General features: G+C 34.1%; 1 protein-coding gene and 1 pseudogene across 1 annotated transcript; both read right to left on the minus strand.

The window, feature by feature from the left end:
* Positions 1-1967: 1967 nt before the first annotated feature.
* LOC143607106 (large ribosomal subunit protein mL102 (rPPR5)-like) lies at positions 1968-4794 on the minus strand (annotated as a pseudogene).
* A 2692-nt stretch (positions 4795-7486) lies between these two features.
* On the minus strand, positions 7487-12840 carry LOC143605450 (synaptotagmin-3-like). Its single transcript, XM_077081554.1, has 11 exons — positions 12366-12840; positions 11078-11176; positions 10948-10998; positions 10736-10859; positions 10399-10619; positions 10234-10308; positions 10083-10159; positions 9746-10001; positions 8921-9289; positions 7732-7866; positions 7487-7658 (listed from the first exon to the last, which is right to left on the minus strand). Exons 1-11 carry the CDS (start codon positions 12474-12476, stop codon positions 7530-7532), a joined length of 1647 nt encoding a protein of 548 aa, XP_076937669.1. The 5' UTR covers positions 12477-12840; the 3' UTR covers positions 7487-7529.
* Between the last annotated feature and the right edge of the window lie 4428 nt (positions 12841-17268).

The raw sequence follows: 17268 nt of genomic DNA on the forward strand, positions 1-17268 counted from the left end.
ATTAGCAAAGTACATCGTGTAGTGCTTAGCTGACAAAAAAATGTAAATATGTGTGCCAATTGCTCCACGCATTATTCGTTTTCTTTGTGTATGAAAATGACAATAAAAATGAAACATACATAGAGAGCACTGTAAACACCAAATTGAACAACCTAAATCCTAGTAAATAGTAATATGAAAATGACAATAAACATAAGAAAAAAGTTTATCAGGTCATCATCATTACTAGTTAAAGTAATTAAAAATTTTAATTATTATTGTATTATTATATAGTATAAAGAAAAACTTTAGGGACACTCTTCAACGATTGGTCCACTTGACAAAATTTGATTGGGTCAAGTAATTCATTTTTTTTGTTTTTAAAGTGATAATTAAAACGGTTATACGCGCCGACTCACCATTATCATGCCCGGGACCAACAACACTCGAATTTTACAAAAGATCTGGTGAGTTTTACCGACCTTTTTATTTTAGTCCCGTACAATAACACACGTAATCGAAACCGGCCGAATTCGCATCGACTTACTGTCTTTCCGCTTGGGATCGACAATGCTTGGGTCTTGCCTCCGCCCAAGTTTTACCGACCTGCCGGGTAAAACAATAGTTCTTAATGGTTATTACAGGTCTTTAAAGTTAATACATCAATTGACTGACTTAAAAATTATCTTTTTTACACTGAAATGTCTCCTTTAGATATTTATTTATTATTACTTAGATTAATAATAAAAAAATATTATCTATTTGATATCCAATAATCCAGTATTGCAATATCTGCTTCTCATAAAATAACAACTATGTTAAAGATTTTTATGTATTAAGAAATATCTTGGAAGCAAATGTTGGGCTGTGTGAAAGCCACATCCCATAGTTTTAAATCACTAGATGAAAGCAGACAAAAAGAGTATAGCAGGCAAGCAATCAATCAATCCCACAACTGTCAAAAAAAAAAAGAAAGAAAGAAAAAAACAGTCAAATGGCCAAGAGGGCTGATAGAGATGTAGATTCATCAAAAACCATTCATAACTTCTTCCCTTATTGCCCCTCTCATTAACGCAGCGAAATATCGAAAATAACCCATATCGACGATTGACCGCACAAACATCAGAACGACAATGTGCCTTATGATGTCGACCCAACAGGGCAACAGAACGCCTCGATCCAATTTGCATACGCCTAAAAGGATGTCGGAGACTAGTGTTTATTGTTGTATCAAGACGCGATAAGCATATCTGCAATTTTAATACGTATTTTTCGCAAACAAGTTGTAGATGTGCCAAAAGAGAAGCTGTCACAGCAGATGTATAGCTCAGCTGACCAAATAGCACTAACATAATAAACACATACATCATTGTAGGTTTCAAAACACAAATTGAATAATATGAATGGTTTCAACTTAACTTAAAAATCCTTATTTTCTGCTAGTTACATGAATACATCAAGTTTACATTATTATATATATTAGGTATATTGGTTTTTATATATCTCAACTACAATCTTTTGGTTGCTACCAGTCCCAACTGGCGAATTGGCTGCTGACGGTCCCATCTTTTAACGTATTTGTTCCCAACAATCCGCGACTAGCAGAATCCTAACGCCATTACTTGCGGGTCACCGGAAAAGTCATATTTTTTGCTGAAAAAATGTGAGTTTTCCAGCCAAAAACGTTTTTCCGGCGACTTGCAACTAATGACGTTAGGCATTTGTCAGTTGCAGACCATTGAGAACAAACATGTTAAAATATGAGACTGTCCGCAACCAATTCGTTACTTGGGACCGACAGCGACCAAAAGATGATAGTTGAGATTAATAAAAACCAATACACCTATATATTATTGTTACTTTTTAGGCTTTTATTTTTGTATTTATTAATAAATACTAATAATAATAATGCATACACAATAACACAGGCAGGAGACTAAACTATAATGACCCAGTCATTAAAGTATGGGTTGATTTGGATTAAAAAAAAAATACATATGGGTTCATTTGGGTCATCTTAAATTATATAGCGGGCCAAATTGAGCCTAGTCAAATTATACACGGGTTAAAACGGGTCACTCCTACGAAAAATCATAACTTAAAACAGGTACAAACGGATCGACGCCATCCACAGCCATTGTTTGCCGCCTGCACAAACTGATGTCGCTTTCGCTTTCACCATCGCTGCCATAAAACAACCCGTTTTAACCCGAGTTTCATTTTACCAACCCCCCTGGTTTGTCAGACTTACCCCTAAACAAGTAATACAGAATTTTCCGCTACCAACGTATAATATGAATCTTAAAACAAAATACTTAAATTCAAAAACTGTCGGTAGATAACATTCATTTAACGTATAAAAAAACACAAAAACAAAGCATAAAAATTGGTTCTCGAGTGCATAACAAAAACACGAAACCCTTCGTCTTAGCGAAGATGAAATGACAATAACATGTTCTATAAAATAAATCTAAAACCTCAACTAAAACAGTGAGATAGATGCATGCTACAATAACTCCACCAAATATTATTAATCAGAACCGTAAAACCAAACTATAAATCAACTCACATTCAGTCAAGACGCAACCGCAGCTTGTTTCTTCGCTTTCTTGCCACCTGTCCCTTTAATCATCCTCGACAAAATATCAGCCTGTTTAGTGTTCCCTTGATCGTTAAGAAGCTTAATCAACTCCTCGCCGCTGCTTTTATCAGTAACGCCCCCTTTTTCTTTAATCTTACATAAAATCGAGTACGCATTAAGCGTTTTTCCAGCAGCTAATAACGCATCCAAAACCTTGTCATAAGTCGAAAACTCAACAATATAATCTCTCTCCAAAAGCTTCACCGCAGCAATCGTCTTCCCTTTCGCACACACAACCGACAACAAATGATCAAAGTCAGGGGCAAAACCGACATTCATCATCGAGTCAATTCTTCCCAAAGCTTCCTCGACATGACCCCTTAACAAAAGCGCTTCCAAGATTTTTATAACCAAATCATTATGCTCTTTAACGCCCTTTTCGATCATGATTTTCATTACCCGACTCGCGGTTTGTACCCGTCCGTCTTCAAACAAACTTTGCATTACCGACCCGTAAAGAACCGGATCGGGGCTATGCCTGGTTTCGATCATGCAGTCAAATGCGGTTTTAGCATCGGCCGGCTCGTTTTTCTTCAAGTAACTCTCGATTAGCAGCTTGTAAGACGTTTCATCACACGGGACGTTTTTCCTCTGCATGATTTTTAATATTTCAAAAGCTGAATCGGGTGAGCCTTCGGTTGAATGACCTTGTATTAAACTATTAAACCCAACCGGATCCAAAACGCCTAACTTCATCAACTGTCGGAATAACGTTTCGGCCTTACTCGTCATACCGTTGTTGCATAAATAGTTAATCATCGGGTTATAAGTGGTTGACCCGAGCTCTAACTTACCTTTAGTGTTCAACACGGCTTCATTTTCTATAAGTTGATCCAACAACTTAACCGCATCATCATAAACACCGTTTCTGCAAAGATTTTCGATTATCACACCGTAATGTCCCGCTTCTGGAATAACATTTAACCGCATCATGAACTTAAGCACCTCTGCAGCCGCTTCAAGATTCCCCGCCTTACACTGACCCGATATCAACTGCAAAAAGACGGAATTGTCCTTCGGGGCAATATGACGATGAACCATTTCCTTCACGATTGTTTGTGCGTCAGTCATTTTATCCGATTCACAAAGCCCGGGTAACAGAGTCGAATACGTAAAATCATTCGGTTTCATCCTAAAACTCTTCATTTCTTCAAACAATTTCAACCCGTCATCGACTCTACCGACATTAACATACCCTTTAATCATAGTAGTGTAAGTCACAACAGTCGGTTCGATATTCTTCCCTTTCATTTCAACAAACAACTTCTCACACTCGTCAATCTTCTTCACGCGATTAAACCCGTTAATCATCGTATTATACGTCACAACATCCGGCGAAACCTCCCGACTCTTCATATCCTCAAAAAACCGGTTCGCAGTCTCGACCCTCGACGAAAGAAAAAACCCCCAAATCATAATATTATACGTATGCCGGCTCGGAGTTATCCCCTCACTCAACATCTTATTAAAATACCGTTTCGCCATCATATACCTTCCTCGTCTCATAATAACCTTAAACAAAACATCATACGATTTCCCACTCCTCAGGACGCCTAACTCATCCATACTATTAAAAATCTTGACACTTTCCTGAACAATCCCCGCCTTCCCGTAACTATCGATCAACACAACGAATAAATCCTCGTCCCACTTAAGACCCTTTTTGGGCATGTCTAGTAAATGCACCTAGCATGATTTAACATGGAATTTTTCCCTAAAATGTCTATAATCTTATAATGCAGTTCGCGGTCGGGTTTATGCAAACCGGACCGTTCGACCCAGCCAAAGAACTGTAACGCGTGGTCCGGGTTGCGGGCGGCATGTAAGACATTGTAAACTAGGTTGTGATCAAATAAAGGGACTAACTTTCTTATGGAGTTTTGTAATCTTGTTGTCCAGGCTCTATTAGCCAGCATTCTGGATATTGTGTCCTCTATCTTTTCTGGGTTTTGATGCTTACCTCTTGGGAATCTGGGTTGGTGGGTCTGGGTGTTTTCGTGTTGTGGTTGGTGGGTCGGGTCTTGATCCGGGTTTGGTTGATGGGTTTCATCTGGGGGAGATGCTGAAGTGCAAAAGTGGAGTGATTTGAGGGTTTGGTGGGTGGTGCAGATTCTTGAGAGGTTGGAGAAGAAGTTGTTTGAGATATGGGATTTGGATGCAGAGATTAAAGACATGGTTTTGGAGGATGAAAATGGCGGAGTGATGGTGGTGATAAGTTTGTTTTGAAGGCTAGGGTTTTAGTTTTTGAACGATTACCGAGTCGACTCGGTAGTAACTCGAGAGTCGAGTATGCTTCATATGGTTATTTTTTTTTAAGAAAAAATGGATTTTGATAATAATATAATCTATTTGTAGTTAGTCGAGGTTACGTGTCGTGAAGGGTTATAAAATGAGAGGATTTTTTACACGTGGTGTTACGTTACTAGATCAACGATTTTGTCACCCACCTTTTTATTTATTATTATTATTATTAGTTTCAACCCAAACCCGGCAACAAATCTATATAACCCCCCCCCCCCCCCCACACACACACACACATACACATCCACTTATCGCCTGGGGGTGGTATTGTAACCCCTTGTCGCCCAGAACTCTCCCAATTTGTCGTCAACTATGTTCACTTTAATAATTTCATCTTTGAAAATAGTTGTAATCAGTCATACCTTTCACACTAGTTGTTTTTGTTAAACCGTTGTTAAAAAAAACTTACAGGAATTAAGTTTTTTTCCAAATTTCAAATTGATGTCTTTAGGGCTTTTGATTGGAAATAATACAAATCGATTGATTAAAACTTACCTCGAAATGGTGTTTCAAAAGATTTATTTTGTTAATTGAAAGTTTAAACACCCAAATTGAAGCATCATTTCATCAAAAGCCCTAAAACATCAGTTTAAAATTTGAAAAAAGTTAACAGAGTTAAGTTTTTATTAACTCCAGTGACAGGTATTTTAAGATGTGAGATTATTATTGGTCAATTGCAAATATGTTATATTATTAAGATTCGGTTTGTCTCTTGAAAATTGTGAACAAAATAAATGTTTTATTACCTAAAATGTTTTAATTTGTGACAGGTAATGGATTGAAGGGTTAGGGCAACACATGTTGGCAGTGGAGTACTTGTTCATTCTTAAATATTGTTTAATGATCTCATATGCCCAGTTGATAAGCCATGGATGTAAAGTTTGTTTGGATAATTTTGGTGAACATGCCGTTCATTGCAAGGAGCTTCCGGGTTTCAAATATAGACATGATTTGGTCATAGATGTCATTTGCGATGTGTTGAAACGAGCTGGGGTCTCAGCAAAAAAAGAAGCTCCTGTGAATTTCCTGTCAGATCCCCTTGGAGGGAGGTCTACTCTTCGGCCAGCAGACGTTCTTGTGTTTGGATGGGCAGGGGAGCACGCTTGTATTGACCTTACTGGAGTATCCCCCTTGTTGGGCTTAGGGATATCGGGCTTGTTGCTAGGCAGGCTGTGTTGAAGGCGGAATCCGAAAAAATTGTTAAGCATGAGAAAACATGTGTTGAGAATCAACATGTCTTCATTTCTTTTGCTTTTGATACATTTGGGTCCCTTGCCCCCGAAGCTATCACGTTTATTAAAAGAGTTCAACGGGTCGTGCATAGTAACTTATTGACGCCAAAGAACCATAACTTTGTTTTCAATAGGATCGGTTTTGATATTTAAAAGGGGGTGGTGGCGCAGCTTATTGCCCACTTATTCACCTCTCTATTGTAATTTGATCCATTTATTTAATATATGAAACTGAAATTTACTAGCTTATTCATAACCATGATCTAAACTACGACGTGACTCGAAATAACCAGGTTGTAACTTGTAAATATGTTAGATGGGAGGTAATTGGAGGTGTAAATAAGAAAGTTGTAAACAATGTAACGGAGGTCGTGAAAGGGTCAACATGTTGAAATTAAAAATTATATATTTTTTTCATTCAGTTTTAAACTTTAACTAGCCCGTCAAATTAAGCTCAACTCGAACACATGGGTTTGAATCAAAATTTGTTTTGATTTACCTAAAATTAATAATTTATGTCTCGTGTTAAATACTGCCCCATTTAAGTTGGCAAAAAAACCTGAAACGATGGACGTTTGAAAATGAAAATGAAACGTCTTTGATGGTTATTTGGGTAGATGGTTCCAAATATGAGATTAATATATAAAATTTTGTGGGTTCAGTTATATGTGTGGTATTTATTGGCACCTGACCCATTTACCTGAACATATACTCAAACAAAATATTATAAATTATATTTTCCTTTTTATCTTCCTTTTAGAACGACTAACTCACACCCTCGCTAATCCTACTTTTTTCGATGGTTTTTTGACCTAGTGCCATATGGTGTTTATCTACGTCAAATTGGTGTGGGGTCAAGTCCCAAGACGTGGGCAATAGGTGGATCTTAGGAGTAGAATTTAGGAGTGGTGCGTTTTTTGCTAAAAAAATTAATCTTGCTCTTGAATTTACAAAGTTGAACATTATGATACTCACCATTGACCACTTGAGATGAAACATCATTATACACATCTTGATACCACTAGACTATAAGCCTTTTTTTAAGCTTCTAATCGTGTTTGATAATTCCTCCTTTTATAATTTCATTTATCATCCATCATTTCACTTAACAATTTGTAATTGTGCATAAAAAAGTCATAAAATCAACTCAATAGAACATTTTAATAGATGATTAATAATTTGAATTTACATAAATAAATATATAGAAAACAACCTATCTAAAACAAAATGATTTTTTTAACACCATTTTAATTCATAAATCTGTACTTTTCAATTTTCATCATAATATCTTTGTCACAACCAACAAATCTCTATGCAACCTTTGACAAACCTTTAAAGCATGAACTCATTCATGTAACCATATCTGCAACTGTACATCATGTAGCATTCCATTTAATATCAACATGTATCATCCCATTTCGCGAGTTAATAAGATGGTACTTCTCATTAATCCGATTATTATAAACGACGTCCACAAGATTTATATCCACATGCCCCAAAGCTTCCTGCATGTTAAGACAATCCTAACAAATGAATCATTTAAACATTTGTTCTTGAAAGATATATATAAAAGTCTACCTTTGATGAACTAAATCCAATCTTAAGCTTCCGTTTGCTTATTACTTCGATATGAATAACGTCCTCAAATGGAGGCTCGTCTAACACAAACTGAAACTCTTCGTTCCAACTTGGATCCTGAGTTTTCTTCATTATCTGTTGTAAAAAGTCAACCAAGTCAAGAATTAAACTATTAAGTCTAAACTAGTGAAGTCATTATTCATTAATAGGCCTGTAAATGAGCCGAACGAACACGAACACATATTTTGTGTGCATGTTCGTTTATTTAAAAATGAACATGTTTGTGTTCGTTTATGTTCTTTTGTTTAAATTCTAAACGGACAATTCACGAACATAGCTGAACAAAGATAAACAAACATAAATGAGCATAATGAACAAACTTAAATAAACACAAATGAATAAATATAAAACAATTAAATAGATGACTCTTCAAGATCATAGGCATCAAATTCGGTAAGCGCACTCAAGGCGCATAGGCCTCGCCTAGGGCCTAGGCGCAAGGCGCAAAAAAAGCGAGGGCCTGAGGAAAAAAAAAACGCAATAATAAAAAAAATAAAATATATATGTAATGGATACATAAAACTATTATTACTCCCAAATATAATAAAAAAATTCAATACAATTAACAATTAAAACATTTAACCAATACAAAAAAATTGATAAAACCTTTTAAATAATGATATTTAAAAATATATATATATATAGCTTAACTAAAATATAAAAAACAAATTTAATACAGAATCAGTTATTGATGTTGGAGTAAATTACCCGTAAGTTGACTTATTTTTTAGGTGATTCTTATCAACCAGTTATTGATTTAAAAAAAGGAAATCAGAAAAAGGTAAAAAAAGATCGGAAAAAATAAAAAACAAATAAAAAAAAATAGGAAGTATCTGCTGGATATGCGCCTTTAGCATTAAGAAGAGGGAAACCACCGCTTCGCCCAAAATTTGCGCCTAGGCGTGCGCTTTTATCGCTTTTAATAACTATGTTCAAGTTAATATTTATTTATTTTCAATTAATATGTAAATAAACATAAATAAACAAACGAAACATGTGTTCATGTTTGTTCATTTAATTAAACGAACAAAAACTTTTTGTTCATGTTCGTTCGTTTATTAAATAATAAACGAGCATAAACGAACTTCCCGCCGAACAGTTCCAGGCCTATTTAATAATCATTAATCACCTTGGTTTTACGTTTATCGCCTTTGAAAACGACTAAAGCGAAAGGGTTATTATGGTGTTTTCCTTCAACATTTGTGGCACTGATTACAGTCACTAAAAGTAATCCTGGTTTGTTAACAAATTCACTTCCAAGGTTTTTGGAAACAGTTTCTTTCCTCATATAGAAGTCAATAGGCCCATTAAGTCCCATGTTTTCTTCCACAAAAGGAACAAATGTCATCTCAACTGTTATACTCCCTCTTGGCTTCCTGTTTCTAGCATCACTTGAATCCAAATTCTTGACCAAACCAATAGTCAACTCCTTTTTAACGTTCGGTTTTAATATCATCAATGGAATAACTTGCATTCCTAGCTTGTCATGAAGCCCAACCTGCATACAAAGTATTACAAACTCATGATCAAAATGAAGTTTTGACGTAAAAAATAAAATGAGTTTCTAGTTTTAAGTATCAGTTGCAAAGAATTCCAGAAATAGGTATTTTAAACTAGTCGTGACGACTATTTTAGGCTAAGAAAATTTCACGGACGAGTATTTTGAAGCACTAAAAAAAATAGTTTGGACGAGTTTTTTTATAAAATCGTTGGTACTTTCCTTAATATTATATTATTATATTTAATTTTACTCATAATTAGTTTTATTTTATAACTTTTAAAATATAAAGTTTTACTAAAATCCAAATACACCGTTGAGACGTTTTATCTACGTGCCGACATAAATTTTATTCAAAACCGAGCAGGTCAAATTTATATCGGAGTTTTTTTTACCTAAAACCAGAAACTTGTTTCTGAAAATACCTATTTTGAATATTTTCCCATAAAAACGCACCTTTTCCCAGTCGTATACGTGTAATTCAAGAACTTGAGACATGTGATCGTTTACAGTAAGTTTAAACTCTTCGTTCCACACGGGGTTTAAATTTTTAGTTTTTACCGATGTTTTCTTGGAAGGAATAATCCTCCCAGCTCCACTAAGTTTGAGCTTAACGTATGGATCAGAAGAACCGAGTAAATCCATCTTTAAAAGGTCACTAGCGCGTATAACTTTCACGTGCAGTATGCCCACCGGTTTGCTTGCAGCTCCACTGTCCCCAAGTCAATATTAGCATATGATAAATAAGAATTCAAACACGAAACACCGCCTAATTAAGAAAAAGTTTACTTACACCGAAGCATCAAGAACCGGTATTTCTAGATACTGAGGCCATAGATAAAGACTAGCAATATATTTCTTAATAATATTCTGTCATAAAACCAACATTAAACTTTAATATTCGGATAACAAAATGTTATTCAAGAAATGAAGTAAAAGATGACCTGAATGAATTGATAGAGCCCCGGGATTGCCATTATATCACCTCCCATTACTTTCAACCCGAAATCCACATCCGGCTAAACATATACATTACATAAAATGATAAAATTCATCAAAATATTAATATTTGATAACAAATGACTCAACTAGTTAAAAACCATACCTACCTTGTCCAATAAAGAGACAACAACATTAGAAAAACATGGGAAAGTTGGCACAAACGGCTTCAGTGTTAACCGAACCGATGCAGTTATTTGCATATCTATTAACTGAACTTTGATCGTTAGATGTGAAACATTTAAAACCAGAATTATGTTGGGATTTCCAGCCCATTTAGCCGCGAGATCAAAGACCAAATTGTCCTCGTTCATTTCGTGTACTTTTATACCTGTCGAGTTAATACCAGCAGCATATAACATGTTATGCAAAGTGTCTAATACTCTAATTATAATATTATATATATAACATTATAGCTTACTAATGATTAGTGAATAAAAAACATACCTTGGATTATAGGAGGAAGACTTCCAAATGTAAGGCTTTCGAAATCTATGGATCTTATGAAATACAAGCCAATGTATTCAGAAAATATAGGCTTACACATGCTTTCTATCATACCGCATATTGCCTATACAAAATGAAATAAACGTGAGACATGAGTTACTTCTTGTGCCTAAAGATTCATTAAAGTGTCGAAATTTTGACATTTGTGTCACCTTATCGAGGTAAGGCCACATATCACGAATTACGTCATTCAACCAATCCACCTGTATTTTTAAAAACCATGCTGCATTGTTATAAAAAGTTTAAAGATGATGAGTAAGAATGTTTGGATTTAGTACTCACTCGTTCATAGTCGGGGTGTTTTACCCATAATGGAAGCTCGGGTAGTATATCAAGTAATGAAGTTTTATCAAGTTCTTGAATCGGTCTAATGTATGGATCCTGCAAGTGTAAGTTAAGACTTGAGATACCTCTAAATGACTATATCACTATATCAAGCAATGAAGTTTTATCAAGTTCTTGTATCGGTCTAATCAATACGCAAAGTTGACCCAAAAATTAACAAAATACTGAAATAGGCAAGCTTTTGGAACCTAAATCAATTTAGGCGCCACTGATCATATTCGGTCACATAACATCCTTGGGCTGTACTAGGCACCAGAAAGCGCTACCGGTTTTAAGTATAAAATGAGTTGGTACATATGGTAAGTGACATGTGTCCTAGATGGGCTACATTAGTGCCTAAAGGTGAATAACAAGGCTAAGATCTTACATGCCTGTCACTACTCCAGATGAACCATGGCGGGAGGTTAGACAAAAACGCGGGGAGGGGGGGGGTGTTCTCAGTTTTGGGGTTGGAAACGGGTTAATTTACACAACGTATACAAATTTTCAGGCGAAAAACAGGCCAATATACACTGTTGCGCAACAGGGGGACCGGGGCCACCCCTGGCCCTCAATAGGCTTCGTCCATGGGCTCTGCCAGGCACCCTTCTGTCCCAGACAAGCCAAATTTTAAGCCAACTGCAGATATGGTGGCTAGGCTACAATGGTGCCTGACAAAGCTGGCTGCAGTGGCAAAGCTTGGATGAAAACACCGGGGTGGCCGGACTCAATGCGTATAAAGAAATTCATAAACTGGGGTGGCCGGACTCAAAATTTTCATTTTCAAATGGGTAATTTACACTACATATAAAAAAATTTCAGACGAAAACGCATAAATTTACATTACTGAGCACAAAAACTGCCCGGGCCACAATACAAGCTTCCCCCTTGGCTGGTTGGGCTATAAAGTTTCCTAACTAGTTAGGCACCATTTGTGTCTAACATCCCGTGCCTAGGCTCGCTCGGTGCCCAGCTGGTTAGGCTCTAGGCTGTACTAGTTAGGCCCCAAACTTTTATCGCCGAAGCTATAACGGTGCCTGACATTCTGGAGCCCAACCAGCAAGACACCGTTTTATAATATCATTTTACCATATTATAGCCATGGTACAACATTATTATAATACAAGAAATATTCAACTCTAATGTACAAAACTAACTCCATTGAATTAACATGTTATCATACACAACTACAAGTTAAACCCATATTCACAAAACCATAATCACAAACACGAAAAAAATAAGTCACCTTAACATCTGTCGAGTCCGCGTGTCTAAAAATAAGAAAACCAATAGAAACACCAACCGGAACCCCAATCGCAAACCCTATGATCCCAAACAAGCTACCAATCAAGCTCATCTTAATATTGTTTCATTTGTATAATTCAAACAAACTTGATCATGGTCTCTAAATAATATAAAAAGATTGTTTGAATGATTGAATGGTGTCTAAGGAAGATAAACACAATGGATTTAAGAAACCACTTAACGGGAAATAAAAGCATTGAATGATGTTTATTGTTTATGGCTTGCAAGATTGTATATGAATATGAGATTGGTTTGCGTTAACGTAGTGCAAAGAGTGTTGTATCATGAAACATATGATTAAACAGACAAAAATGGGCTTTTGAGGATGCGATACAAGACAAAAGAAGATGTGATCATGTGAATAGATACGAGGAGAGAAAGGGGATGTGTTTTAAGTTATGTTTTGTACCCTTCGTTGTTTATGTTAGTATCAACTTCACCCCTTTAAAAAATAATTTGTTTTACTAGTTGGAAATAAGTGATTCAACATTATTGTGGAGTTTGGACCAATGACTAGGGTATGCGGGTATGATGCAGGAGCATCCAATCTAACAGTATGGCCAGACATGATTGGTGACTTGCGTTAAGGAAGATTGAAGTGGATAACTGGATATATAACTGTTTGAAGATTTGAATCGGAATCTTCTTATTTGAATTCAGATTTCTTTATTAGTTATTATTTTTTTTAAATTTCAATTTCTTAGTTTATCTTGTTTCTCGGTTTATCCATTATATGTTTAGTATAAATATGAAACTGTTTTATTGTTTAGCTAGTTTGATTATGTTTTAAAAACGAATTGTAAGCGTGAACATGGACGAAGAAAGTTTTCAACTAGAAAGGTTGTAAATTAATCATTCTTTCTGAGTCATTTGAGTATTGTCGTGGATTTGGTATCAGGGTATAAATGAGCCGACCCATCCAGGTCTTGTCTATGTTGAGTTTGCCTCGTTTAATTTATGAGAGCTTGAATCCAACTAGTTTAGAGCTCTATCTGTAAAGCTCAAGCTCGGCTCGTGGGTAGATGTTTGCACTTAGAATCTCAGCTAGTTTTTTTTATTTATACTCAATTAACTGATATGCATGTACATTTATATAAATAAGTAAATTTTATAAGCATAACTTTTATTTATAACATAAGATATGCTATTTAATTATATTTGTTATAATTTTATATAACAATAAGTATCACAAAATATATATTTAATATATTAAGTAAATGTCATATAAGCTAACAATATGCTCGTTTAAGCTAGTTTAGGCTCGCAAGCCTAGTCATGATCAATATATGAAGCTCGTGTTTGGCCTCGTTTATTAAACATACCCTAATATCAGCTCAATCTCATTTAAGTTTTTGCTCGATTCAAGATTTAGAGCCAATCTCGATTGGCCCATTCCGTTACTCCTTACCAATGATGTACATAACATAAAATTTGCCTCTAAGTCGCTCTTTGGTCGCTATAACATTTGTTAATGACTCATTAGACTCGTTACTTAATTAAAGAAATAACTAAAACTAAACTGGAAAACAATGTAACGACTAGAAGTTATTTGGATGTTGCATGTGACAAGTAACATGATGTAGAAAATGGTTTGAAAATATCCCTTGTTCACTTCTCATGTTACCAAAAGAACAAAAATAAGAATTAGAAAAGTAAGTGAAATAATAGCAAACTACATGGATGGTTTATATAAATACATATATAGATATATTGGGTTGTCTAAAGTAAAAAAGTTTGGAAAATAAATTAAAAAAAAAATGCAAACTTGTGACAGAATATTCCTAAGACTTCTTCTACATGACTATTCAACACCACACGTTTCTTCATCTAACTTTTGAGATCTCAACACAATCGTTCATTCACTTCATTATTTTATACATTTAGTCATGGCGTATTTATATGGTGATAATACTTGTCACTTTATATTATACCAATAATTTGATTCAGTGTATATGATATATTTATCTGGAATTCGAAGATACGGTATACTTTTCTATGTTGATAAGTGAATGATAACTATTAACAATCAATGATATATAAGATGATGCAAGTTTTGGTAATGAATGCAAAACTAACTCTTCAGTGAGAAGATCATTTCACGTGTGACGCAGGCAGAAGCCCGGTGAAGAAAGCATATACCATGGAATTTCTTTTATAATATTTGGTATTGAATTCCAATATAAGTTCTTGTATTTTGTTTAATATGTTACACATGGCCTAATTAGTTAAAATGAACTTTATTTGGCCCTTGAGATAATGTTACATATGTGAAGTTCAACGATTTTTTTTTTTGCATAATTGTTAATAATAATGACTAGTTAGTTAATTAGTTGAATAATTTTTATAACTAGATCTTTTATATATATATATATATATAGGGGATGGATCTTGCGAGAAGTTATATTACAGCGAGAAGTGCAAGGAGTAAATGTATAACTCCATTAATCCCCAATTTCACTCTCTTTCATATGATGTTACATACATATATGTAGGTTGGTTCTATTTATGTCTTAATTACACATTCAAACCAACCTACAAACATATAAATGTACCGAGCCGCATTCAAACCTATGTACCTACACACATACAAACATACATACACATATACATACATACGTACACATATACAAACACATGTACCTACACTTATACATATACACCTACACATAAGAAAGAGAGTGAAATTAGGGATTAATGGAGTTACACCTTCACTTCTCGCACTTCTCGCAGTAAAAAAACTTCTGAAATGATCCAATACCTATATATATATATATATACACACCAAATACATATATATTTGATATTTCAGAACCAATATTATGTCACATAATTATTTGTCTTGCTTTTTCTTCTTTTTTGATATGGGCCATAACATTTTTAATTATCTTAGCTGAGGCCCAATTAAATGCATTCCTGCCCACTCACTTTTCACCCCTTTACATTTTCTTCACTTCAATAGATTTGACTTTGAAGTTCAATTGATATCCACCATTTTAACTGTCAATATGATCATATACAAACGACCTAAAGTAATATGTTATATAACTATAATGTGTATTTCTTAAAAAGCTATATGAAATAAAGTATCTGAAAATGAACATGTCAGATAATAAAGACACGACTGGAATTGATGAACACTTGATACCAATATAAAATTACCAGATTAATGTTATAGGGATATGTTAATAATGATTTTAAGATTTGTACCAACAGTCTTATTGTGATTATATTTATCATGTATGTAAATATTTATATAGACAAATTTAATGCCAAAATTATTGTAAAATACCAAACCTAACCCCAATCTCAACCTTAGAACCCGAACTCAATATCAACCAGAAGTAGCAATTCTCAACTACACCCTCCAAGTGGATTATTAATACAACAAATTATATAACAGCATGCATCAAAATTAAATTCAAACCGAACATGTATACCACACACAAACATATGGTGGACAATGGATATGTACATTTGATTTCAAACCTAATTCTTTTGAAATTCAAAATTGATATGCTGTTTGGTACGATTACATAAAACAATCATCAATTTACGATGCTAATTATAAAATCCTAGTCATTGCATTTTCTCATACAAAAAAAACTAGGAATCTACTAAACTAAGTAACTAACAAACCAGAACAATATATAAAACATAGAATGTAGAGCACATCTCACATCAATAGAAATTAACATGCCACGTGAACAAATTAATCAAAAGATAATTATATAACTAATCTTACTAATCTATTAAATCAATACAATTTGTCACATGTCATTCTACTAGGTTATCCATCTAGGCTTCCAACTCACCAAATTTCCATTCTAAGAGTCTCTATTATGCTGCTATGTGTCATCTCACACACTATTTAAACCTTAGAATTTTCAAACATCATTTTAATCTCTCTCTCTCTCTCTGCTTAATTACTAACTCCACCATCTTCTATATTCCGGTCATGTAGATCGAGATTAATCGTTTTCCGGTAAGGTTATATATTATACTTTAATGACCAACAATGTTATGATTTTCCGGCAAAGTTATATTTTTTTCCGGCAACATCATATTTTCTTCCGGTTATTGTACATCTAACCTTTTTATCTTTATTTTCATTGTTAAGGTTCTAAATCAAAAATGGTGATGAAGATAATATTTCTACGTATTTACGTTATTCCGGTAAGTTTTCCGTTTATGTGTTATATCTATAACAATGGGTATTTTATATTTATTTGAAGTTTAATATTTTTCCGGTTTTTTTGTTATACATGTTTTTCTTCTAGGTTCTAAATATAAATCAGCTTCATCCATATTCAGTATCATTATTTCGTTTTTCCGGTAAGACACATTTAAATTATCAGGTTATAAATTATAATTCTAATATTTCATAATATTAATGTTGTAACAAAAGTTTATTATTTCAGGTAATTTACCCGATTGATTTACAGATTTGATTATAGTTTCTTAACAAAAAACGGAGATACCATGGTTATTATCATTATTTGTTATTTTCCAGTAAGACATTTAAGTTTTTCGGTTATAAATTAAATATCAAATGTTCCATAGCATAAACATTAATATTCTACTTTATAATTTCAGGTAAATATCACGAGTCATACAACCTAATTTCAATTTAAATTCTACGAAAAAATCCGAGATACCATAGTCATTCTCACAATTTCGTTTTTCCGGTAACACCTTTAAAATTTTCCGATTATTAATTATAATTAAAATACTCCATAATATCAATATTAATATTTGATTTTATTATTTCAGGTTATTAATACAATTGATTTAGTTTGACTTTCCTTATTTGTCTAAATAACCGAATTAATATGAATATGGTAATT

This window comes from Bidens hawaiensis, unplaced genomic scaffold (assembly GCF_021521415.1).
Source record: "Bidens hawaiensis isolate Kalapana, Puna unplaced genomic scaffold, B.hawaiensis_p1.1 tig00002123_1, whole genome shotgun sequence".
In the NCBI taxonomy this organism is placed as follows: domain Eukaryota; kingdom Viridiplantae; phylum Streptophyta; class Magnoliopsida; order Asterales; family Asteraceae; genus Bidens; species Bidens hawaiensis.

Coding starts and splice junctions, on each gene's coding strand:
- LOC143605450 (XM_077081554.1), bottom strand. CDS start 12,476: ATGAGCTTGATTGGTAGCTTGTTTGGGATCATAGGGTTTGCGATTGGG. Junction 11,177..12,365: donor CGGACTCGACAGATGTTAAG/GTGACTTATTTT, acceptor TTACACTTGCAG/GATCCATACATTAGACCGAT. Junction 10,309..10,398: donor TTGTCTCTTTATTGGACAAG/GTAGGTATGGTT, acceptor GTATATGTTTAG/CCGGATGTGGATTTCGGGTT.